The sequence below is a fragment of the Trypanosoma brucei genome (genome assembly GCF_000002445.2).
Source record: "Trypanosoma brucei brucei TREU927 chromosome 11 chr11_scaffold01 genomic scaffold, whole genome shotgun sequence".
Taxonomy (NCBI): Eukaryota; Euglenozoa; class Kinetoplastea; order Trypanosomatida; family Trypanosomatidae; genus Trypanosoma; species Trypanosoma brucei.
In genome coordinates this window covers 599,370-622,564 of record NT_165288.1, presented here as the reverse complement: position 1 = coordinate 622,564, position 23,195 = coordinate 599,370, and the positions used below count along the sequence as shown (strand labels likewise).

The window sequence follows — 23,195 nt, the reverse complement described above, 5'->3', positions numbered from 1 at the left end:
TAATAATAAAGAAAAGAAAAGAAAAGAAAAGAGAACAAAAGAAAGAGAAGTGACAGAGGAATGCAAAAAGTCAGCGCTGCGGAACCCACCACTATTTTTTGTTTTCTCCCCTTCCCCTCTTTTTTTTTATTTTTGGTTTCTACACTCTCCTTTCCCTCACCATTTGTTTCCTTCTTTTACTACCAGTTGGCGAAAATGAAACGGAGACGGCTTTTGTGATGACTGAAGTTAAGGGAGGGAAAGAGTGAGAAGTAAAGCGCCAATAAATGTAATGAAATAACTGAGAGTCAACAAAGGCGAAACATAACCAAACAAAAAAAGAGCAAAAAAAAAGAGAAAAAGCACCACGCGACTCAGCCGACATTTCTTTACTTCTCCACACATAAATTACCGGTACGCTCCATTATCTTCATTTGTTTGCGGCCCCCCCCAAAAAAAAAAAAATCCCATAGCTCCCACTTATCAATTGTACTTCGTTCAATAACATCTCTTATTTCTCCTTTTTTTTTCTTTTCTTTACCTCCTCTCTTTTCATATTACAACAGCGAAAGTTTTCGATGAGTTCATGCGTTTCTTAACACATCGCACACCGATTGTCTTCTGTTAGTAACAAATAGTGAGGCACAAAGTGGAGATTGGGGAACTTGTCATTCAGGTGGGAACGCAACACAGCACAGTATAATACACAAGTGAAGAGAACAGAGAGAAAAAAATTAATAGTTAGACGAATATGTAACGTTATTATGTGGTACGCCGTGGAGGGAGCCGAAGTTTTAAGAAGAAACGCACATCCATACCTTCTTATACCTATCGGTTTTCCCTTTCATTCCACATGAAATAACGTCATAATCAGCCGCTAGTGACCCTCTTTTCTTTCTTTTTTTTTTTGCGATGGCGCCGCTTCGCTTCAGTTCCTTCCGCCTCGTTCATATATCAAGAGAGTCACTCTTCGTACATTTCGCAACCTCCTTCCTTCCTTCCTTCCTTCTCCCGTTGTTGAAATCTACGGAAACACAAGTCTCTTTTCTTTTCTTTTCTCCTCTCCCTTTCTCTCCCACACACAAACACACATCTTCTTTTCCATCCTGTAATGAATTGTCCTCCATTAATCAACAACCAAATTCAAGAGAAATATATGCGGAATGTTGACTCTGATTGTTCTCTGTGCGTGCTGTAAGTCGTCTGACATTTCTCCTTAGCTCTGGTGCATCATCTAAGGTCTTTTATTCTTGTTCACAGCCACAAGTCTTTCAGACCCATTTTTGTGTAGCGTTTCCCTCTCCTCACGTCTCTTCTTTCCTCACCCCACCAATCTCCAACTGGTCCCCCGCATTTTTATTTTGTTTTTGTTTTCGACATTGTTCTCAACTTCATGTATCTTCTCCTCTATCCCTCGCAGCACTTCTCTGTTTTCAGCGCACACCTTCGAAACTTTTAAAGCATCAGCTAAACCACCCACCACACACATCGCGCACACTTACATGCATACACATTTCTCACATTTCCCTTCTCTCTTGTTTTGCCTTTCTTTTCAACCTTCTCTTAACCACAGGCGCGTAAATTCCCCTCTTCTTCCCTCCACATCCCTGTGGTTCACACATCTATTTCTTCCCCTTTTCTTTTTCCCCCCTCCCTCTCCTCCTCCTCCTCCTCCTCCTCTCCTCTCCTCTTTAGGCCTTGCTAGCGCCATGGGCTGTGAAGATGGGTTTCGTTGCGGGTAATAAACCCGCCTCCTTCACCAACTGCTTTTCAATGGCAGCAACGGCGTCGGAGTCCGATGCGTCTTTTAGCCACAGCGCAATGCGATTGCAGTATTTCCGCTTTGTCAACACGACACCCATAATGTGTTCTCCCTCCACACCATAATCAAGATACTCACCTACCAGAGCTATGAGCACATTTTCCCAAACGGTGTCCAGTTCTGGTTTCTTATCCGCATCGGCACCATTATCCTTTCTCGTCTTTCCGCCACCTGCAGCTCCACTCTTGTCCGTCATGGTTTTATCATCGAGGCTCACCCACAACTTCCCACCAGCTTTGTTGTTGGGATCCTCCCACATTGGCTTAACGCCCTCACGGAAAAAATGGTACTGTGCTGAAACACGGAGGACATGGGGAGGTTTACAGTAGTGAAGCATCGCGAAGAAATCCTCCACCGTGCGTACCGTCATCACCTCGATAAGAGAAAGCTCCCATTGTTTGCAATCATACGTAGAAACCGAATCATACCAAAGTGTCCACGGGCGATTGAGCAAATGTCGCTTAACGCCCCTGTCAATAATAACATATCGATCATCAGCCTTAGCGGTTTGATCGCCAGCCGCGGAAACCTGATTCGCTTCCATCTCTTTCGCGCTTGATTCAGCCATCATAAACTATCTCCTTGGTTATCACTATGAAGTTGATTGAGGTGGGGAATGAGAGGGAAGAAACGGGTGCGTAAATTCATGCAAAAGTAAAATCAACACGGAAAAAGATACTAAACGAAACGCACACATAAATATATACGTATGTATTTTAGTGCTTTTGCGTGGTTGTTTGTTCGTTCGTTTGTTTGTGTATGCGTGCGTGCAAACGTCCGTGTTGTGATGATAAATAGTGCCACCAGGCCGACTTTGAAGGAATGAGAGGGAAAAGATGACCAGAACGAGTAAACAAATGAAGTGAAGGAAAAGGGTAGGGCTGAGCAAAGTAAATATATATGAATAAATATATGTGCGGGACGTGCGAGGTTGAACACCGTCGGACCAACTTAAATAATCTCAACATTTTCCTCCATTGGCACGGCAGCTTCACCGCCTTCTCCTTCTTGGAAGCGACCCTGCATGCCTCAGCCTTGTTAAAAAAAAAAAAAGGAAAACAACCAAACAAACAAACACGGGCGCGTGCTTATTGCCTGGGAATCAACGCATTTGATAAGACAACAATAAAGAGAGGATAACATTGCTGGACAACCGAAGAAAAAAATCAAACACAATCAAAGTGGAGAAAACAACGGATCCAAAACACAACGACACCGACCAGGTGAAGGCCTAAAAAAACAAAGAGACATGCCAGTTCGCGTGCGTACACATGCAAAGGACAAAATAGCCTTCATATTTTCTTTCCTCCACATTTCGCAAGATGAGCGAAATTGATAAGCAAAGTTACCCACAAACAGACAGCTTGGCGCACGGCTACGCAAAAACAAAACAAAAGAAATGAATAAAAACAACGCGCAAAAAAAAAAAGTGACTTAATCACCTCCCTTAAGACAAAGTGGCTGGACCAAAGACACGCACACACACACACACACGCACGCACAGACAAATAAACAAACAAACACGAAATGGAAATAAAGAGGGGGGAAATAGGAAGTTATGGAGATTTGCCTGCGGCAAATCATGGAGGGAATCCGGTGAAATGCGGTGGATACACACACACACACACACACAAAGTCCATTTGCCTTCCTATCGATTCTCTTCCAGTGGTTCCCGTTGCCGAAGTCGCTTTGTACTAGCATATTATCAACTCTCCTCCTCAAACACGTGGGCCAACCACAAATGCTACTGACACATTCATTAAATCCATCTTTTCCTTTCTCCAATCGCAGAAGCACCAAATACATCGAAAGTTTGCATCGCAGTGCGCTTGTTTGTTCCGCTTCTTTCCGCTCATTTTCACCATCGGATTTACCTTCATCTCTGCGAACGTGTCTTCTTACCTGTTCTCCCTTTTAAGTCCTTTCACTACCTCTCCTATTTATGCTGTGCCCTCTCTCGTTCTCACCTGCATCATTATTTACTTCTCACCACCGCATTTTCCCCATAGCTCATCTTTCTATTGGACCAGTCAGTTCAAATGCCACCCAGTGCAGGGGTCATCCTTTTTATTTCTTTCTTTCGCTTACCTCCATCAAATCCTACTTCTCAGCGCACACATAGACACAAACACATTACCTCCATGTACATAGTCAAGCAAAGGTGATACACGTTTATCATCCCCCCCATTATTTACCTGCGATGGCTTATGCGTCTCCCTCCCGCTTCCATCTCTTCTCACATCCTTTCCCTCTTGGCCTCTCTGCGGAGCCCGCTGGTAAGAGAACCAGGAGTGATAAGATGCAGAAGTATATGTATGCACATATGTATATATAAATACATATATATATATATATGTGCGGGTGGAAGGAGGAAGAAACTGGTAGACCAAAGGAAATAAAAATAATTTATGTGGGGAAGAAATGGAAGGCATTCCCCAACTACTTTTCTCTCAACCCCAACCTTAGGAAGGCCCATCTGCCTTGGCATCGTTATGGCCGTTGGGTCGACGCTCTCCGCGACGGACCCGACCCGCTCCACGACCTCCGCCCCAGTGCCGGCCGTGATGAGGTCGCTCATTCCCCCCTTCACATGGTTTCTCGGTCGCGCCCCGCTCATTTTCCTCCTCCACTTTGCTGTTGTGGGGACCACTCGAGCGAGCACCCGCTCCCTCCCGATGTCCCCGTGGTGGAGAACGGTTGCCTGCGACTGGGCTTCGGTCCCCGTCTCTGTTACTGTGATCTCTGTTTGTGTTTGACACCCGTTCTTCGTCTCTGTTACCGTAGTCCCGTCCACCTCCCCGAGATTGATGGCGGCGACTTGACGCGTTCCAGTCGTTGTGCTGGTGAGGACGCCCACCGCGCTGGTATTTACCGTTATCGTAACCGTTGGAAGACTGATAGTAGTTCCTGCTGTTATTGTTGCTTCCCCATTGACGATTTGCGTGCGGCGGACGCGCGTTGCCACGGTGCCCGAAGTGATGTGGCTGCTGGTGGTGCTGGTGTTGCTGATAACCCCCCCGGCCACGTCGGTTCGCGACCTGCTGACGGTTCTCCTCCAGCATGTCCTGAAGCGACTGGGTAACCTTTGTGAGTGCTTGGGGGTCAAGGCGCCGCGCCATATTGGTTATGGCGTCCACACAAGTCTCCTGCAACGCGTCGCCGCCTGCCGCCGAGTCGTTATTGTACATGGCTATGTGTTGTTGTTATTTTTGTTTTGTTTTTCTCCTTATATTTTCTTTCCTTCTTTGCCCTCTACCCCTATCTCTTATTTGTTCGGTTGCTGTTCTCTTCCCCTTTATGTCTTTTTCACGGTTTATTTTTTCTTTGGACAAATTATGATCACTTATTAACGAAAGGAGGAAGTGAGGCTCCCAGAGAAGACACCAATACACATACGAACAAATAAGCAACCGACTATTACAGAGGCTACTACACACTCAAATGCTTCACCACAACAACGCACAACTAGGGCGAGCACATAGGCAACAAAGGAAGAGCCCACAATGTGAAATTGAGGCGATAAAAATCACAGCAACAGTAGCGTTTGTGCGCATTTGTGTGTACGCTAATAAACACAGCACTTCCCGTTACTCTAAGGGCTTCTTTTCCCTCCTCGTCCCCTTTTGACCTTCCACCCCAAACCTGCACACTTCTATTACCCCATCCATTCTACACTTCAATGAAACAAAGTACCACTTCCCTAAACACACAAACGCAATAACGCACATATATATATATATATATATATGTATACGCATGATCACATAAAAAAGACAAAACGGGCGGGTTAACTCACTGCAGTAAGCTTCAGAGTTTGTCTGTTTGTTTGTTTTTTTTTTCCTCCTTCCCTCCTTGGACGCAGCTGGGTTTAGTGATGGTCGTCATGGTGGGACCATACGTACCGGTGCGGGTCATACACGAGGTCACGGGCATTATATTTGATCATCATCGCCGGATATTCGCCCAGCCAGAAGCCGACAGAAAATATGAAGAACATCCAACACGGGTCGCGGTTAAACTGCGAGAAGCGGCGGGGAACAAAACCTCCTAGAAGCATTTTGCTGAACTTTGGGAAGACAGATGATAAGTGCTTTTAGTCCCGTTTCTTTTCGATGCGTCTGAATTTGCTCCCTTCCTTTTTTTTATTCGTTAGTGTTGGCCGAGTTGTTACCGTATTATTCGCTCTCCTTAAATAATCGCACTCCCAGTGAATGTGTTATATATAAACCAAAGAGAAAATAATAATGGTGGAGGAGTACAAAAACACGAATAATAATTAAAGAGATTTCAAAAATGGGGAAATTACTGCGTAGAGTTAATAATGACATACATCAAAGGGGTAAATGGAGTGCCGAGAGGCAAAGAAAAACACCTCGTATCGAAATGTTAAGGAGAGGAATGCAAGTGATTCAAAACAGTATCCTCCCAGAAGGTAGTAAAAAAGTAAGGTGGGAGGAGAATGAGAATGAGAAAGAGAAAGGGGGTAATATTCCGCCAGCGCAACCGCACACCAAAGCACGACTAAGAAGAGAATAAAAAGAATCGCATCACAGACAACAACCGAAACACAAAAAAAAACCGAAAAAAGAAAAAAGATTCTCTTCCTTTCCCTTTATTTCACGCTATTATTGTTATTTACTATTATCACCATTTTCACCATTGTGCTCTACACGCACAAAACCGAACAATCCTAACCCTAAAACCCCTGCCTTACACCATAGGGCTTAGAACTCGTCGCATCAACTCACCGGAATCATTCCGTTTCACCTGAACAACAACTGTTAGCTCCGACACACGTTTCGTGTCTGACATAAGCACCAACTGCAACGCGCCGACATGCTCGAGATATTTCCTCTCCACACCAGTCAAATTCATGGTTTCAATTTGAAACTCCGCCACGTATCGCTCCCCTGGTGAAAGCGGTGGCACGCCATCATATGTTTTATAAGGCTCGTGCATCAGCTCATTTTTTACATTCATTGGGGGCAGTAACTCCACAACACGGCGCTTATCAGCGATATCAGCGACAAATGTAAGAGCCCACTTTGGTTTCTCCACGGTGTGACTCACGCTGTACTGAAACCGCAACCTCAACGGCGAGTTCAAAGGAACATATGAACTGTCCTGCAAGCCGCCACCATGCACAAAGTCATGCAACTCAACCATCACTTCGCTCACCATAAACCGCAATATTTTCTCCCTTCAAAATCAGTCTATTCACCCTGATAGTAATAGTTTTGCTCCTGTTGTTGTTATGCGCTCGGCTTTGGTGTGATAACCTTCTCCCTCTCCTTTCTTTGACTCTTCTGTACTTCAAATAATATATATGTCCACTCAAATTTGACTTATGCTGCTTTAAGTTCACTTCCGCTTTTTCCTTTTAATTTCCGTTGCACTTCTTTCTTTTTCTTTTCTGTCACGTTACGTTATGGTAAGTTGTGTTATGTTGTATTCGGTCTTACCATTCCTATCGTTCCACTGTTGTTCCGTTACGCTTATTCAACTCACTCGCTAAAATAGTCCAAAACCGTAACGCCTCTGTGCATAGTTGGGGAATCACAAACATTGCGAGCGTTGCAACGGTAAAAAAAAAAAATAACAATAATAATCAAATGAAAGAAAAGGAAATAAATATAAAGAAATATAAAGAAAGAAAGAAAAGGAAAAACGACACAAAATGAAAAGTAGGTAAATAGAGGGAAAAAAGCAGAGACAAAAAAACAAAACAAAACAAAAAAAGAAATCGATATTACGGGGCAGCAGAATGGAGGAACAAAGCGGAATAAGGCGGAAAATTGCATAAAGAAAATGGTCAACAACACCGGAGGAATAAAAATGATGAAAACAAAAACATCCGAAACATCGTCCCTCTTGTGTTTTTCCTTTCTTTTCCTTGTTTTATTATTTTATTCCACTTCGTGTCCACAAAAGTTTGGTACAAAATTATAAAGCAAGGAGAAAGCACGAACTCAGAAGAGTAAGCGGCTGCCGTTAATATTTCTTTATCAACAGCTCTGGATGTGGAACTGGTTATTTGAGTTGTTGCACAGACCCCTCCTCCTCCCCCCCCCCCACACACACACACATTCATAAAACAAAATGTGCACGCAGCAAACGTAAATAAAAAAAAAACAAAAACGAAGAATAAAAAATAAAAAAAGAAACAAAAAAGAAACGGTTGACAGATTAGAGTTGGGGAGACTCACTCGTACAATTGGAAACTTTAAGTCCACGAAATATACTGTGAGTTTTCAGCACGAATACTACAAAGTGGGATAAAGTCATCCACCAATGATATGGTGAGCCCCTTCTCACGTGCTTCGACAAGTTTGCACCCTCTCAACCTCTTTACTATTTGGTGTCCTTTTGTTTATTTATTTATTATTACTATTGTTATTTTTTTTCTTTTTTTTTTTCTTCTCTTTACCCCAACCTTACATGCACACACTTCTCAACCTAATAATTCCACCATTTGTCGAGCTCACTTTTCCTTTACATTCCCCCCCTCCCCTTCGCTAACAATCCGCTCATTTCATCCTCCCTTCTCTGTTCAGTTGTTTTTGCTCTCAAAAACCTTTTTTATTTCTTTTTCTTTATTTTTTTTGAAAAAAAAAAAGAAAATCCCTTCACTTCCACCACATCCCTCCCTCCGGTGTACTCCAAAACCACCAAAAACATGTGACCGCTTTATTTTATGTGTTATATTTCGAATATTAAATGCCGTTAAGTAATACAGCGCTGGTGCGTCCCTCGCAGTAGCGAATAAAAAGTGAGACGGTGATGGAAAGTGCACTGGTAGTTAAGAAGCGATTGAAGTTAGTCCAAAACTGCGTATGTGCCTCACCCATGGGGAGTGCCTTCGGTTGCTGCATGCCGGGGAACATTTTTCTTTTTCTCAAAAAACAACAACAACAAACAACCTTTTGTGTTTGTTTCTTTTTTTTTTTCGTTTGTTTGATTTACTTTTTCGCCTTGACGCAATAAACAACTTTGACGATAAAGAGAGAAAAAAAAAAAGAGAAAGAAAGAAATATTGACAAATACACACAGATACATATATGTTATAACGCCGTGTCAATTATGCATGAAGAAAGCACAAGGATGAAAAGTAGTGTTAAGAATCCCACATCAAAATGCATAACAAATCCTCCCCCATATGGGAAGGAAAAAAAAAAACAGCCAGTTGCCACGCCCGCGGGTAATGGAAGGAAAAAAAAAAAGTGATATTCCCGTATTATTCCGTGTTTGCGTTTTTCGTACGTGCGCTTGTTTCAAACGTGGCATAAAATCGTTTTCTCGTCCTTCTCTTTGCTTCCCCTCCTACCCCGACTTCTCCACTCGCCTGTGATTTTTCTTTTTAATTTTATTTTACCTTTTGCTCATCTATTAGTTGTTCACCTCGCAATTGCCCACGCAAATTAACGAAAAGAAAGGAGCAAAAACAACACAAGTAATGTAATAAGAAGGAGAAGTGATGAGAAATCCGTACACGCGGAATTTGACTACCCTTCTATCCGAACGTTGCAAAGGTAAAGGGGGGATGAAAGGATAAACAAATAAACATTTATATACAACATGAAATAAAATTTCCTTCACCTTCTTTTTTTTCTTTTAAGAAAGGAAAGACGAAAATAACAGGGACATTTTGGCCGTGTTTTCAAGATGATGAAAAAGACATGTCCCGCTACGCATGATATTACCGCACAGCTGAGCAATGCATGCACATGGAAGCAAAAAAGAAAACAGTGCCGTTCGACTGCCTTGTGGGGCAACCCATCGTGACGTCGTATGCCCCTCGACGTGTGGGGAAAAGTGAAATTATAATTATAATGAGGGAGGAAAAACTGTAAAAGAAAAAAAAAGGGAAACAGGCAGAGAGATAGATAGATAATTAAAAATTTAAAGAGTAAAGGGCACAAAAGCTACCGAGCCATCCCGTGGAGGTCCATCGCTGTTCAGAAGTCGATACCATCAGTTTGTTACAAATTTGGTGAGGCATCAGCAATGGAATCAGTCATCTCACCTTTGCTGCCATTCACATGGTGCTCGTAGATGAAGCCCTCCTTCTCAGAGAACTGAAAGTCGTTCAGTCCACATGGATGAGAGAAAAGTAAAATATCTCTCTCAGCTCGCCGGCTCATATCTTCACTCTGAAGTATAGTCTTCATGTGAAACAACGAGGATTCCAGCATGGAAGCAAACACCACCGTAGAAGTAAAATGAGAAGTACACTTTGAAGTAATGACAACATCTATGCTGTCGGCTTTGATCATATAGCCGATCCCAAACCCCGAAACAACAACAGGGCCGAACCCAAAGGCATCGAGTGCATTGCTTCCACAATGGGAAGTCGACATGAGCCACGTTCCACTCCGGTGGTAAGACGGATCATTAAATAGTCCGGGAAGCGGAACACCGTGCATTCGCGCCATTACCCGCAAACCATATAAATGTCTATCTACACCGAGGCCACTCTTGGCAAGTTTTACAGCATTTGCATGAGCGGCGACTGCCTTGCGGAGGAATTCGCCCTGAGAAGGTACTGCAGAGCCGATACGCTTGGGAAACAATGGCTCGCACGCCGCTCGGCAGAAGTCCAGAGCTTCAGAACTGGCACTTCGTATGCACTCTGTACGGCCGTGGCTGAAGGTACGTGTGGTAGCCGCTTCGTAGGTCGCACAGTTACGGCCAAAGAGCCGGTAGTATGTCAACTGAAGGGCCATCTGAAAAAAGGCATCCGGTGAGATCCCAAAGCGCTTCAGAAAGGCCCCACCAAAGTTTCCAAAATGTAGCACATGTAACTCATTATTTTGAATTAATGTTTTAAAATCCTCTGACGCAGACTTCATGACGCCATATATTCCCTTGTCAAGATTCCACTGCTTCTCGGCGACCATCCTCCGCACAGTAAGGGACACGCCTTCCCGCTTAGAAAGGGCTTCAACCTCATCTCCTGTAAAGAAGCGCTCGCAGTCTTTCTTGTACATGAAGTCGGCCAGCATCAATGCCGTTCCGCCGTCATTAACAGAGTGCTCCCAATTCACACCCGCAGTCCCATCAGCTGTAACAATGATGTTGTGCCTGTCAAACCATCGGTTCGTCCCTTGTCCATGCAGCAGCAACCGGGCGCCCACCTCCGGTGAAACAACACGGACGCCATCGAGGCAGATACAAATGAGGGCCGATTGGATAGTTTGAAGTATGCCTACGTTACCCAGTTTCTTAAGGCGTTCACGAGCGTGGAACCACTCCGTGCGGTCCATTGTTGTCAAAAGACCCACCGGTGCTCCGGGGTTCTGCCTTGAGGTGACGAAATCTTCGATATACTTGAGTGACACTATAAGTTCCTCGACGCTGTATTGGGTACCATCTTCTCGAAGTACCTCTAACTTGAAAAAGCGGTCACGGATTATTACAACGCAGTGAGTGGGGCTGGCAGCGACGTACTCAGCAAATTTTGACCTTTTCTCGTCCTCTGTGAGCGGTCTTTCGGAGTAACAAACTTTCCGGTCCTGATGTAATCCAGGAACACGCGAGGTACTGAAAACAAAGCGGTACTGACTCATGCATACTGGAGCGTCCCGCTCGAATTCTCTGGCCACGGTCCCATTTATAATCGATACATAGTATTCAACTGCCGCATGCAGAAGGCTGGCGGCGCGGCCAATTTGCGAGACATGACGGCCATTCTGCAAGTGTTGTGGATGAGGTTTAAATTGGAAGAAAAAGTTAACGTTGACTGGGATGGGATCGCGCATACAAACGTAAGAGTCATTCCAAAACTCCTCCAACCAACTCGGTTGGTTACACTCCTTGTCCCATTTAAGGAGCAAATTGTGTAGTGTTTCCCCGCTTCCACCTCCCTTCAGGAAATCTTCCACAACTTTCTTGGTGTGAACGTACTCCTCAGCCGTTACGAGAGCCTGAATAGACTTCAAATACAAGTCGCACGTATCCTGCAGTGTTGGAATGGGTAAGCGCGGGAGGGATGCCTGGTGCTTATCATATCCGAGCGAATCACCAGCTTTGGGTTTTTTTGCCGTGTGTGCAGCTCCATCTGCGCTCAGCACTTCCTTGTCAAACATGTGCGACTCATACGCCCGAACGGGGCTGTCTGTAGAGCATAGTGTCACCTCATACTCCGAATCGACGCCCCAAAATCTCTTAGCACCTGAACTTTCTGATGTTGCCATTGTCTTATATTCTTCAAAATACGCCAGAAAACAGAGCAAGGAAACAAAGGACGAATATATATATATATATATACGATTTAGCCACATACACATTAAGGAGGGAAGGGAACAGACACCACTTTCAGCAAGTAGACTATTAATCGTAAGATCATACAACGACAAAACGTGAGCAAGCGGGCTTGTACAACAAACCGTGCTTACTTAAAATGTGAAGTTAATCGTCAACATGCTTTCCAAACAAAAATCACACACATTTCAGACTCGTCGCTCTGGGTTGTTGGGAGAAATACCCACCGGTGTGTCGCGATTGACCGACGAACCGACGCCGGTTTCCCGTTGCAACAACTGCAATATATCACGAATCGCATCTCCAATCTTCAAATCGAAGAACTTTACGGTGTGGAGTTGCTCATTCAACACGATGGCATCCATCTGTTCTACTTCCGTCATGGTATGATAATCCTCCCGTACAATCTTCTCCATCAGAGTCCTCCATCGTCGCCGCTCTGCTGTCAAACCTGTTGAACCAAGTGTCGATATATCATACGAAGCCACGGGTCCTTTTCCCACTGCGTGGGTAATGTATGCCTTGTATAGAGGGGCATATTCTTCAAACTCCTCCGGTAAATTAACAGAGGAAGCAGGGGAGCTAAAACTACCGGCAGTGAGATCACCATTGTTTGCCTTGACATCGTCTTCACCTTCGACGAACCCGTTGGCTCTAGCCTCAGTTTCGTCTTCAAACAGGGAAAGCTCGGGAATAGATGAAATGAAGCGCTCTTCTTCGCAATCATTAAGCAAACTTGTACCACTAGAAACGGCGTGCAGGGGTTTGCCTTGATCCTGTTGTTGTTGAAGTTTAGGCGATTGTGTGACCTCTTGCCGCCCCTTGTTGTTCTCGAGAACCCGCTGCACGAGTTTGGCATCGGCGATTCGGTTGCGTAGTGCCTCGTCTTCCTCCAAAAGCGTTTCCGAATCCAACCCCAGGAACATGCGGTAGTATGTTTCCCGAGCCGCCTCCGTTTCGCAACCAAATATCACCGCGCATGCCTCCATAAGAGAGAAGAGATGTTGCTTCTCGTGTCCATTGGAATCACTCGCAGCACTATTTTCCAGTTTGCTTTGAAAGAAGTTCTGAAATCGATCGCAGAACTGCAACCGCCTCTCGTTGAAGAGGTACCGTGCGCTCAAGACTTCCCTCGAGTTGGCATCCACATCGGTTTGCATCTGCACCTGATCATCTGGAGCGCCAGAGGCACCCACTGAAACCCCTCTCCGCTCCCTATTCATAATTCCCGCCAGATGCTCTTGTCCACGTCGCAGTTCCAAATTACTGTAGGAAAGCGCACTCAGCTCAAACGACACGCGGTCGCGACAGCGCTTGGAAATATACTCACGGTGAATCATTAGATTGTGACCGAAATCCTCTTCGTACTCCACAGTTTGTGAGGGTGGCATCGGGCGATATGCAATTTGAAGTGCTTCTTGCGCGCTGACACCATTCGCCGGTGCCGCACCTCCGTTTGTAGCTGTGGGTGACCAGGTTTTTTGCCCCCATTTGCGACGGGCCGCACTGCGAAGCGTCCGCTGCATTTAAACCCTACGAAATAAATAAATGGAACCACCAACGAATGTCTTCTCACGGCCAAGTTATTTACAAAAATAAATAAAAACCTTCCTCAGCCTGAGGCTGAGAATGGAGTTTACTATCCTATTTAACTGAAAAGATAAACCATTATACACGTACAAAGAAAGAAAGAGCCGCAGGTAACGAGAAGAACAGAAAAGAAAGAAGTGACGGGGATACATTTGTTCAACATTGGAGTGGCCACACCACTTGCATAAACAGGCGGATACACAACAGCAACGGTGACAGAGGAAGAGGGAGGGGAAGGGGGAAAAAAAAGTAAGCAAACCTCCCACCACCACCCCCAAAAAAAAAAAAAACGTGGTGCAAAAGTTTGTTTACAACAACATCAGAAAGTAACACAAGGATGATGTTGTGTGTAACTTTCCAAGATAGATGTTTTTTTGAAAACGCTTCTTACGCGAGCACAAATGCATACAGTTTTTTTTTTCTTTTCAGCACCCATTCTTTTTATCCTTTGTGCTCCCCCAGCAACCGACCCGTTTCCGCAGACATTTCACAAAATTTTGTAAAGCAACCCACGCTCTACTTTTCTCTTTTTTTTAAAAAAAAAGACAAAACCTCTTGGTCGCTTGCCAGTTGCTTTTTACTCCCACCCGTATCAGGGAATAATATATTCCACATACAAGCGCTCCACATAAGAGGAAACAAACAAAGAGCAAGAGTAAAAGGATAAGTACCAAAGAACAAAAGAAAGACAAAAATGACACTCGTCATTATTATTGTTGTTGACGTTACCGGGGCATTCACTCACTTTCCGGAAAGTGTTTGCATCTTTTTCTTTAACAATATTTAAAAAAAATTCTTCACGTTAAATTTCCTGCTGTTTTTTTTTTTAACTTCCTCCTTCCATGTGATCGAGTGTGTACACACACACACACATACTTCCGTTTCCACCCGCAAGAAGATGCGTAGTCATGGAAACACAAGACATTTACAAGAAGAAGACAATCAAAAAAAAAAAGAAAGAAAACACAAAATGAAAAATGAAAAACACTACTTGCGAAAAATATCTTTCGGCGGCAACTCCGCATTGTTTCCAAAACGGAAAAAAAAAACAGAGTTAACAAACAATAAACAGAAGGACAAATAAGACAAACAAAACATAACAAAACAAAAAAGTAATGGACGACAGCACAAGAAAAACGAAACATGAGATGAATATGCAACTGTCCTCACAATAATGAACAACAAGAGCAGCGCAAAACATAAGGGACAAGTAAATGCAAGCAGGAAGATGTTTCGATGTGGAGAGGAACAAACATTAACAGTGGCAGTATTGGGGGAAGTGGACAAAAATGGTGGAGGTGGTAACGGCGGCGAAAAATAGGAAAGGAATGAATGAAAAAAAGAAAATAAAAGAAGTTAAACGCGGAGATGCGATGAAACAAAACAGCATGACCGCCACAAAAGCCGCCACCGTCCGCACACACACACACACACGGGCTTAACTCCAGCTTTTTACAAAAATAAACCTCGGCCGCCATGCTAGCGTTTTCCCCCCCCCCTTCTCTCCCCCTCACCGAAAAAAAAAAATTACATTATTTGTGTACTTACTTACCCGAAGCGCTCACCACTGCACCTCCCCCCTTACAACTACAGCATGAAAGGATTAGAGTGTATTGAACCCCGATTGTGACAATCACCAGTTCATTGGTTTTGATCATCTTTAACTGATTCCGACCCTTTAAATTCTGTCACAATATGCGTCTCGTTGTGGCAGTGGAGATGAAGCACCATGTTGGGGTATCCGGCTTCATCACGATACTTGAAGAAAAGCCGCTGCAATTCACCAAAATAGCGGAGTCTGTAGTGTACTACATGATCAGGGTCATCAGCATTGCACATCGCAGGATCTGGAAGAATTGGTTTACCCACCACTACGGTGAGTGGCCGTGCATGTGGAAGGGGAAGAAACCATCTCCCATACGGCATTGTGGGAAATGGAAAGCCAAGCTTTCTCGAGGTGAGTCTCTGTAGACGTGGAAAGGGAACATTCATCATTACATTTTGCTCGGCGAAACAAAGGATAGGCACAATAGGCACCCCATGCTGCAGAGCCATTCGAACAAACCCGCTGTGATGCATGACGATGTGCATTTCGGTGTCACTACCCTTCTGATACACCATTTCCGCCATCCCACCAGTCACAATAATAGGGCTGTTGTTTTGCTTAAGACAGTTCTCAATTCCTTTCCTCGATACACTCATGGTGCCAACTGACATAAGCGCGTCACGCATGAACGGGACGGCAAAAATCACATCTGCACCGTGTGTTGTGACAATGGTCTCCTCGTTGCGGCCGATCAGTTCCTCCCACTGCGGTGACATCGGCAACCAGAGTGCGGTGCCGGGGAAAACACCATGCGGATGAAAGGAATAAATGTATTTGTTTGACGGATCATTGTGATCAGGTCCAGCATTTTCCTCCTCCCCCTCGGAATTACTGTATATAACCGTTTTACCCCTTCCAGCCTTCCCCCTCCCATCAACAATAAGACGCGCACTGAAGTAATCGACAATGGCAGGTGATAAATAGGTACGGAACAAGTCCCGCGATTTGGCACCGCACATGCATCCAGTGATGTGAGGGAGCTTACCGTAACCTCGTAAGTACCACAACCAAAACACTGTAAACCCGACGTCCGTGACGCACTTCCAAACGACAAGAGGCGCCAACCCCTGAACCAAACATGTGTAGAGATAAAAGTGCAGCACATATCCGAGGAAACATGTGTTAAAGAGTGACGCCACCAGATAAGCACACGAAAGGAACGAAAGGCAACTCATGAATACCATGTTTAGGGCAAAAACCTCGGCCCCCATTGTGTCCACCTGAGTCCAGACAACAAGCACCGTTGAAACCACAATTGTTGGTAGGGAGTACACAGTAAAAGCAACTAGAGGGCTCCAGAACTTCCCCCGAAGACCCTTACATCGTCTGTCGTAAATTATTTGGACGAGCACCGGGGTAACAACCGCAATGGAAAGCAGGAACAACACAATGTGAAATGTCGTAAACGTCATGTGAAATACGGCAAGTCCACTGTAGGCGTACGAGTAGAACATATAGAAGAGAACTATCGGGACGAATATAACCCAAATCAGTGTAGCAAGCAGCGCCAAAATGAGACAAATCGTGTACAATGTGCCCGGTATGACCTCCATGTGCTGCACTGAGCGGCACCGCTTGCCACTCCCGAACGATCCGGTGGATCCTGGAAAGGAGCGGGATGCTTGGGTGTCGAAGGAATCATTTGTCCCTCGCTCCGAGTCGACACCGGTGTTTACTTGGCCCTGCATCAATGAAGAGGGGAACTGGTGTCCACTCCCATTACTTACATGGGCGATTGCATCCGTGTGGCCATCACTGCGTATTTCCTCTTCACCGTCACTTGCCTCGGAGGAACTTTCCAGTCCATCAGCGACGGCGAACATGGCGGAACGCTCCATGTGGCGCTTCAAAGACACGATTCCCAATGGTGCAGCACACGATGCGGCAATAGCTGTAACAATAATGGGGAGCGGGGATGGCGCCTGCCCTGGAATGCCACCGCCTGTGTAGGCGTTCCATACAACACCAAAAGTAAAGGAACCAACGAGCGCAAACACGGCAAGCGCCGCTTCCGCATTTTGTTCCAACAACGAAGCCGGTCTCGGAGTGGAATCAAAATGCGGAATAGAATTCAAAATCAAAAACTGTGCCGCGACACTAAAGAAACCCATGCAAACGAAGGCAGTGGGCGAACCGCGACCTTCGAGACAACTTATTAGAATTAACAATAGTGCAGCCGCGTAACAAGACCACCCAGCAGTCTGGAATGCAACAAACTTTTGCCCACCAGAAAATGGCATAAAGTACGAATAGGTTCCGGTGGCCCCGTGCACGATCGATCCGTAAAAAAGTTGCAGCGAAAAACACGATACACTCGTCATCATCATACCTGATATCCCGAATATAAGTGTAAAGGCGGGTTGGTGCGTTGCTGAAAACGCGGAAGTCGCAAACAACATCATTACACAGACGCAGAGAATGGCTACGATATTTCTCATGCCCTCCTTTCTTGTTTCCACCTCCTCGGCGCGTTCGTCCTCGTCGGAACTTCCGCTACTTCTCAAATCTTTCCACCGAGGGCCAATTACAACCTTCAAAAGTGACTTCGTCCGCTCCCGATCCTCCGGATCGGCAATGACATGCTGTAGTAAGCTGTTAAGCTCCACGATCTTCTGTTGCATCTTCCGCTGATGAATTTTCTCGCTTTGTTGGGCCCATGTTTCAAATAAGGAGCCCAGGAATATGCAAATAAACGGGACGGTAGCGCATACACCATCCACTGTGTGTTCCAATGGCATAGATTGAGTTCCAAATACCGGAGACGCAAGACTCCGGCGTTCCTCATGAAAGTAATTGGCGGCCTCAATCAACGTATTGATCGCGTAAACGGACCACCCCACCGCTTGCATAGAAACATAACCACCACAGCCAACAAATGGCTGCCACAAAGGAACACGGTCCCTGGATGAAATATGAGCAAGCGGTACCGCAACAGTGGCCATGACCCTTGCAAGATTCAGAAGCGATTTCCGGGGAACACCCAACAGAGCACCGACAAATGCGCCATCCATGGACTCCACATCGGCAACAAGCCGAAGAGCAATCCCGCACACGCAGACCGCAATGGCGGTGACCATCTCTGCATTCAGTACTAGAGGTAGAGCAGAGCGACCGCCCTCATAAGATACGGAGGCTTCCCCCTCTGAGTCTTCCTCCTGTGAAGTGGATTTGGTGGAAGTAGTACGTGATAAAGACTCTTGATCTTCAACATCGCTTGAATATCTCCCCAATGTTCCCCCACCGAATGCCCAAAGCGACGCATGTACAAGGCATTGAGAAACTCCGACCAGTAGGGCCTGTATGACAACGAACCTGAAGTGGTTGGACTCCGTCATGTGAAGTACGGCGAAGAAAATGGCTATGCTGTAGCAAAACCACGCCAACCGCTGCAAGATTGCGAATTCTAACCGGCAGTCAAGACTTATCCATATTCCGTACTCCTTGCCGAACACAACACGGCCAAGAAAGTGAGTGCAAAGAGGCAGGGCAAACATGGATACCGCTGTGAGGGTTTGACACGTAATCAGCCCCTGCCTCAACTGCATACCTAGTTCGCAGTACTCCGTAGATAGTAGTAACGTTAAACACCACACAAAAGTAAGTTGAAATAGACTTGTTGCTGTCATTACGTAGGGTCCATCACTGGACAACTGCAAGCCTTGTTTGAATGTAGGTTCTGTGAAGCGGTGAAACCTTGCAAACAGGAGTGCAGCAACGCTCACCATCGAACTTAACCCACTGATGATATGCCAAGACGGAGGTGCGCCCGCACCTGAATTACACAAAACCAAATCGAAACACAACGTTGCCCCACCCAGAAACCAACCAAGCCCTTGAACAATACCCGTTCTGAAGCTGCACCTAGAGATCGAGAAGGGGTGCTCGCCGGTAGCAGACCGATACCCAGTGCCAACACGAGTGATAGCCGCACTAACTACGAGAAGCAACATGCCCACAATGGTCAACGCACGGCGCAGGTGCGTAAAATACTCCGCAATAATAGAACACGTGAGAGCAATGATACAAAGCAAAACGACAATGGCTGTCTCGCCGTCTGGAAGCAATAACAAACGTCTCCTCCACAGACCGGAGTCGCGCTGTGGCCTCTCGCCTCCCCCAAGTCCACCTTCTTTCACTCGCCGCTGAGTCTTTTCGGAGTACCGCAAAGATGCGATCAATAGCCCATTTGCCACGGCACATGAACCACCCAGTGCTGTTATCAATCCGTAGCGGTAGACGGCAACAGGGGAAGCTAAAAGTTCAATATATAAGAACAGCACCGCCGGACAAATAAAAAGCAAACCGTACCCGAAACCTTGCATTGCCAAATATGCATGGTTGCTTCCGGAGCTCTTATAAGAACGAGAAGCCTTGCACGTTACTCGATGATACAACGAAGTCGAAACAGCACACGCAACGTTTAGCGCAACGCTCGCAAAAACCATTGGCCACAATGGGAAGACGGGGGCGTAGGCTTGAAAGATGTCAGCAAGCATGCATAGGAGTAACGAGACAACGAGAGATATGAGAAACAGAACTAAGAGGATGAACCTTACTGTATTCTTCACCAACACTTTGGTGTAGTCCACTGCTGCCTGGGTTCCAGCCATCACACTCGTCCAACCGCACGAACGCAAGGCTACCGATGTAACAGAAACCACACAAAGCCGGCGGAACTAAAAACAACCTAGAAATGCAGTAGCAAGGTGAAGAGCAGCGTCGCCCAACAAGAGGAAGTGCAAATAAACGTCAAATCAAGCGCATGCCAAGTACAACCTGTTGGTACGCCAGTGTATGCGCTGAGTGAGTCCAGATATTAACCGTAAACATATATTTTTATCTTCATAGCTGTTTGTTTCAGGGTGTGCTCTTAACTAATTATGATTTGGTAGCGTGACCCTTGCTTCCATGTGAACACTTTCATGTCCTGATCGCGCACACGAACACAATTGCCGTCATATAAAGTTCCGAGAGTTGCAAGCAAGAGTATCCAGATCGAACTTAAATCACCTTCAACTCATTGGCGCCGTTACTGTGTATATTTTAGCACAAAATGAAAAACAAGAAAAGTCACGCAGCAATTTCAACACAAGTTTCTGCGCCTCACTTTCGCTTGTGGATTTGGTAGCGGCACGGAGGGATAATAGTTTGTTCACTCAACAAGCTAAACCCAAAAAAATGCGCAACGGCAGCTGAGTTATGCGCGGATTCCTATAGATAACTAATGGCACTACAACTTCACCAAGAATATGGAAATATAGGCCAAAGGAAAATGAACTTGGTTCACAAATAGTATCAACTAACGGAGGCAGGGGTAACGAAGCAACTCTCAATCGCACACTGGCATTCGCACATCTAGGCAAACCCTACCCCATTGCACGCGTACTGCGTGGCACTCACGCGCAGCAACACCTACGCGAGAACTTTGTGGAGGGAAGGAGAAAACGGAAAAGACAAAGAGTTGCAAGGAAATACCTCCTGCTTCCATTATCCATCACTCCCCAGAAACTCTTTTATCTCTGGGCCATATACGAGTGCACTCATGTAGGCACGAGGAGATCAGAGTTGATGCTACAGATGGGAAGAACCGCTCCCCCTATTCAACATCCAAACCTTTGCTCTGCGCTTCGCGAAGGAACGCCCCTTCAAATTCCTCAAGGTCTTTCATGCACGATCCGACCGCCTCCAGGAGTGCTTCCTTCGGAGTTGGAATGGGCTTTCCGGTGCCATCGGAGGATGTCTGAACGCGTAGCTCTACACGGTGTTGCGTGGGATGTGGCACGCGATAACCTGCAATATGCACAAGTGGGTTCTCGTGCAATCGCATGCGAAGAAGGTTGGCTAAAGTGTGGTCCTCTCTGTCCAGTTTGAAAAGGGAGGAGTTGGGCATCTTACTGGACACTTCCTCCACAATTTTACGGCAGTCCTTCGTGTCCAGAAGGCTATCAGCAGTGATATCATTGTTGTAAATCAGCATGCCATGTGAGGTGGACATTTCCCTTCCTTCCTTCCTGTATGTTGTTGTTGTTGTTTTTGAAACGCCTGTCCGCCCCTGAGTGTTGAGAAATCATTTATAAAGGTAAAAAATGCGCAATTAGGAGGCGAAACATGGGGAATGAAAAGTTAAATGAAGCAAAATGGTGCAAAAATTGGCAAGGGAAAGGAGAGGAATTTCTTGTCTCCTTTGCATCCATGAGTGTTGGCGCGGTTCCTTCGCTCCTCCATAAACCTCCCACAAAGCCAGATAATTAATCAAATATTTTTTGGGGGGTAAAACATTAATAACACAACAAGCACCGACAGATCGGCTTATAAGAGCAGCGTTGCTCCCACACACGATACCGTCACGAGCACGCATGAACACACCGCCACCATAAGACAACAGTGCAGAAACTGTAGCCCGCATGTGAGAGAAGGGTCAACACAGAGCAAAAATAATAATAATAATAAGGCAGATACTCATGGGGGAACAACCCAGATTGAGAACCAACAGCCCACCCCTTTACCTGCTACTGGGAATGCGCATCTCTAACACTTGTGGCGTCTTTTTTAATTCTACATGGAGAAACATTTGTAGTTGCTTTTACATTTTCACGTCCACAGTTTACTCAGACTATATGCAACAGCGGGTAATACCTAAAGAAGAGTGGATAAAGACCGAGGGAGAGAAGACAGAATAAATAACCCCGTTGCAAAGAACCGGCGGTCAAGTGTTTCGAAATTTTGCAGAACAGCACCGGTAATTTCCCTAACTAACAGAATGTCAAAACACATTTTGCATCCCCCTCTGCGGTGTACATTACCGGCATACAAGGCAGGCATCGGTCACACAGGAACGACACCAAAGAACAGTAACAAAATGAAAAGGAGGGGTGAGACTATTGCTGTTCGCGGTGGTAGTTGCCTTCGCGCGGACTAAAAAGTAAAACACCCCCATGCCACTCGGCACGTTCATTGTCACACACACGCAAAAACAAAAAAACATTCTGGAGCGCATTGTTGGTGGGAATCATATTCTTCCGTTTATGCATTCCTTTACTTCACTCCACACACACGCACACACCACTCAACATGTGCGTCCCCCTCCCCTGCTCAATGGCCTCTTCACACTGACCTTCGCCTTGCATTACCCCCATAAGTCTGTTTGGCGTCCGACACATCGGAGTTACAAACAAAACTCGGATGTGAAACGTTCATACGTCACTTTTCTTAATTGATTTTCGACTCCTTGGGTTTCAGTAGCTCGATATGTACTAAATGTCTTCTGTCAAACACAACATCGTGGTCAAAAAGATAGCGCGCCTCACCATAAGCAATACCTGAGCCGATACCGGTGGCGAACATGAGAATGGCTCCGCGGGCAGCTGCAGACCGAGCCAGCAGAAATGCAGGCAAGATGCTGTAGGCGAGTCCTAGTGTTGTCTTGCGAAAAAAATTCTCCAAACTATGATCCCACTTCTCCTCATTGCTTACCGGAGTTTTGGGTTGTGAAACTCGTTGCTCGCTCATCTGTTACTGGGCACGATTACACGTCCTTCGTTTTGATGTATATATATATATGTGTGTGTGTGTATTTTTTTATTTTCCTCCTCGCTTTCACTAGAGCGCAGCCTTCAAAAATCCACACACAAACTTGGATAATGGTGCTACCTTGTCTCACCTCTTCCTAACCTCTGCTTTACCCACACCAGCAACCAACAGCAGGAAAAGAGGAAGTTACAAAAGTAAGAAGAAAAGGCAAGAAACGAGATGAAAACAGGACCTTGAAAGCGACTTATCAACATGACAACATGGTGAAATGACATCAACGTCGCATGTCGTGGCCTCCGTGTTGATGATGCTTCAACCCCGAGTTAGCCAATCGCCACCACCGTGGCACACAAGCACAGGCACAAACAAATGAACTGAGTGACAAGAAGAAAAGAACACGCAAAGGG

The 23,195-nt window shown here is 45.6% G+C and overlaps 8 protein-coding genes across 8 annotated transcripts, besides 15 other annotated features; all 8 read right to left on the bottom strand.

Moving 5' to 3' along the window:
* Nucleotides 1-7: 7 nt before the first annotated feature.
* Nucleotides 8-44: a microsatellite.
* A 442-nt stretch (nucleotides 45-486) lies between these two features.
* Nucleotides 487-533: a sequence feature (A-rich).
* A 433-nt stretch (nucleotides 534-966) lies between these two features.
* Nucleotides 967-988: a microsatellite.
* A 637-nt stretch (nucleotides 989-1,625) lies between these two features.
* Nucleotides 1,626-1,669: a sequence feature (GA-rich).
* Nucleotide 1,670: 1 nt separating this feature from the next.
* Tb11.18.0004 (eukaryotic translation initiation factor 4E, putative) lies at nucleotides 1,671-2,372 on the bottom strand (the record flags this gene model as incomplete). The annotated part of the gene is made up of 1 exon (XM_823217.1): nucleotides 1,671-2,372. The coding sequence occupies one exon, from the start codon at nucleotides 2,370-2,372 to the stop codon at nucleotides 1,671-1,673; it is 702 nt and encodes a 233-aa protein (XP_828310.1).
* A 901-nt stretch (nucleotides 2,373-3,273) lies between these two features.
* Nucleotides 3,274-3,308: a microsatellite.
* Nucleotides 3,309-3,413: 105 nt separating this feature from the next.
* Nucleotides 3,414-3,434: a microsatellite.
* A 676-nt stretch (nucleotides 3,435-4,110) lies between these two features.
* Nucleotides 4,111-4,157: a microsatellite.
* A 107-nt stretch (nucleotides 4,158-4,264) lies between these two features.
* Tb11.18.0005 (hypothetical protein, conserved) lies at nucleotides 4,265-4,990 on the bottom strand (the record flags this gene model as incomplete). The annotated part of the gene is made up of 1 exon (XM_823216.1): nucleotides 4,265-4,990. One exon carries the CDS (start codon nucleotides 4,988-4,990, stop codon nucleotides 4,265-4,267), a length of 726 nt encoding a protein of 241 aa, XP_828309.1.
* A 538-nt stretch (nucleotides 4,991-5,528) lies between these two features.
* Nucleotides 5,529-5,555: a microsatellite.
* A 957-nt stretch (nucleotides 5,556-6,512) lies between these two features.
* Tb11.57.0005 (hypothetical protein, conserved) lies at nucleotides 6,513-6,983 on the bottom strand (the record flags this gene model as incomplete). Its single annotated transcript, XM_823215.1, has 1 exon — nucleotides 6,513-6,983. One exon carries the CDS (start codon nucleotides 6,981-6,983, stop codon nucleotides 6,513-6,515), a length of 471 nt encoding a protein of 156 aa, XP_828308.1.
* A 230-nt stretch (nucleotides 6,984-7,213) lies between these two features.
* Nucleotides 7,214-7,255: a microsatellite.
* A 131-nt stretch (nucleotides 7,256-7,386) lies between these two features.
* Nucleotides 7,387-7,545: a sequence feature (T-rich).
* Nucleotides 7,546-7,920: 375 nt separating this feature from the next.
* Nucleotides 7,921-7,977: a sequence feature (T-rich).
* Nucleotides 7,978-8,166: 189 nt separating this feature from the next.
* Nucleotides 8,167-8,227: a sequence feature (A-rich).
* A 573-nt stretch (nucleotides 8,228-8,800) lies between these two features.
* Nucleotides 8,801-8,833: a sequence feature (CT-rich).
* Nucleotides 8,834-9,781: 948 nt separating this feature from the next.
* On the bottom strand, nucleotides 9,782-12,088 carry Tb11.18.0006 (carnitine O-acetyltransferase, putative; the record flags this gene model as incomplete). The annotated part of the gene is made up of 1 exon (XM_823214.1): nucleotides 9,782-12,088. The coding sequence occupies one exon, from the start codon at nucleotides 12,086-12,088 to the stop codon at nucleotides 9,782-9,784; it is 2,307 nt and encodes a 768-aa protein (XP_828307.1).
* A 162-nt stretch (nucleotides 12,089-12,250) lies between these two features.
* Tb11.18.0007 (hypothetical protein, conserved) lies at nucleotides 12,251-13,453 on the bottom strand (the record flags this gene model as incomplete). Its single annotated transcript, XM_823213.1, has 1 exon — nucleotides 12,251-13,453. One exon carries the CDS (start codon nucleotides 13,451-13,453, stop codon nucleotides 12,251-12,253), a length of 1,203 nt encoding a protein of 400 aa, XP_828306.1.
* A 1,128-nt stretch (nucleotides 13,454-14,581) lies between these two features.
* Nucleotides 14,582-14,637: a sequence feature (T-rich).
* Nucleotides 14,638-14,683: 46 nt separating this feature from the next.
* Nucleotides 14,684-14,796: a sequence feature (T-rich).
* Nucleotides 14,797-15,293: 497 nt separating this feature from the next.
* Tb11.18.0008 (diacylglycerol acyltransferase, putative) lies at nucleotides 15,294-19,868 on the bottom strand (the record flags this gene model as incomplete). Its single annotated transcript, XM_823212.1, has 1 exon — nucleotides 15,294-19,868. The coding sequence occupies one exon, from the start codon at nucleotides 19,866-19,868 to the stop codon at nucleotides 15,294-15,296; it is 4,575 nt and encodes a 1,524-aa protein (XP_828305.1).
* A 986-nt stretch (nucleotides 19,869-20,854) lies between these two features.
* Nucleotides 20,855-21,253, bottom strand: Tb11.57.0004 (DNA-directed RNA polymerase II, putative; the record flags this gene model as incomplete). The annotated part of the gene is made up of 1 exon (XM_823211.1): nucleotides 20,855-21,253. One exon carries the CDS (start codon nucleotides 21,251-21,253, stop codon nucleotides 20,855-20,857), a length of 399 nt encoding a protein of 132 aa, XP_828304.1.
* Nucleotides 21,254-22,467: 1,214 nt separating this feature from the next.
* On the bottom strand, nucleotides 22,468-22,767 carry Tb11.57.0003 (hypothetical protein, conserved; the record flags this gene model as incomplete). The annotated part of the gene is made up of 1 exon (XM_823210.1): nucleotides 22,468-22,767. The coding sequence occupies one exon, from the start codon at nucleotides 22,765-22,767 to the stop codon at nucleotides 22,468-22,470; it is 300 nt and encodes a 99-aa protein (XP_828303.1).
* Between the last annotated feature and the right edge of the window lie 428 nt (nucleotides 22,768-23,195).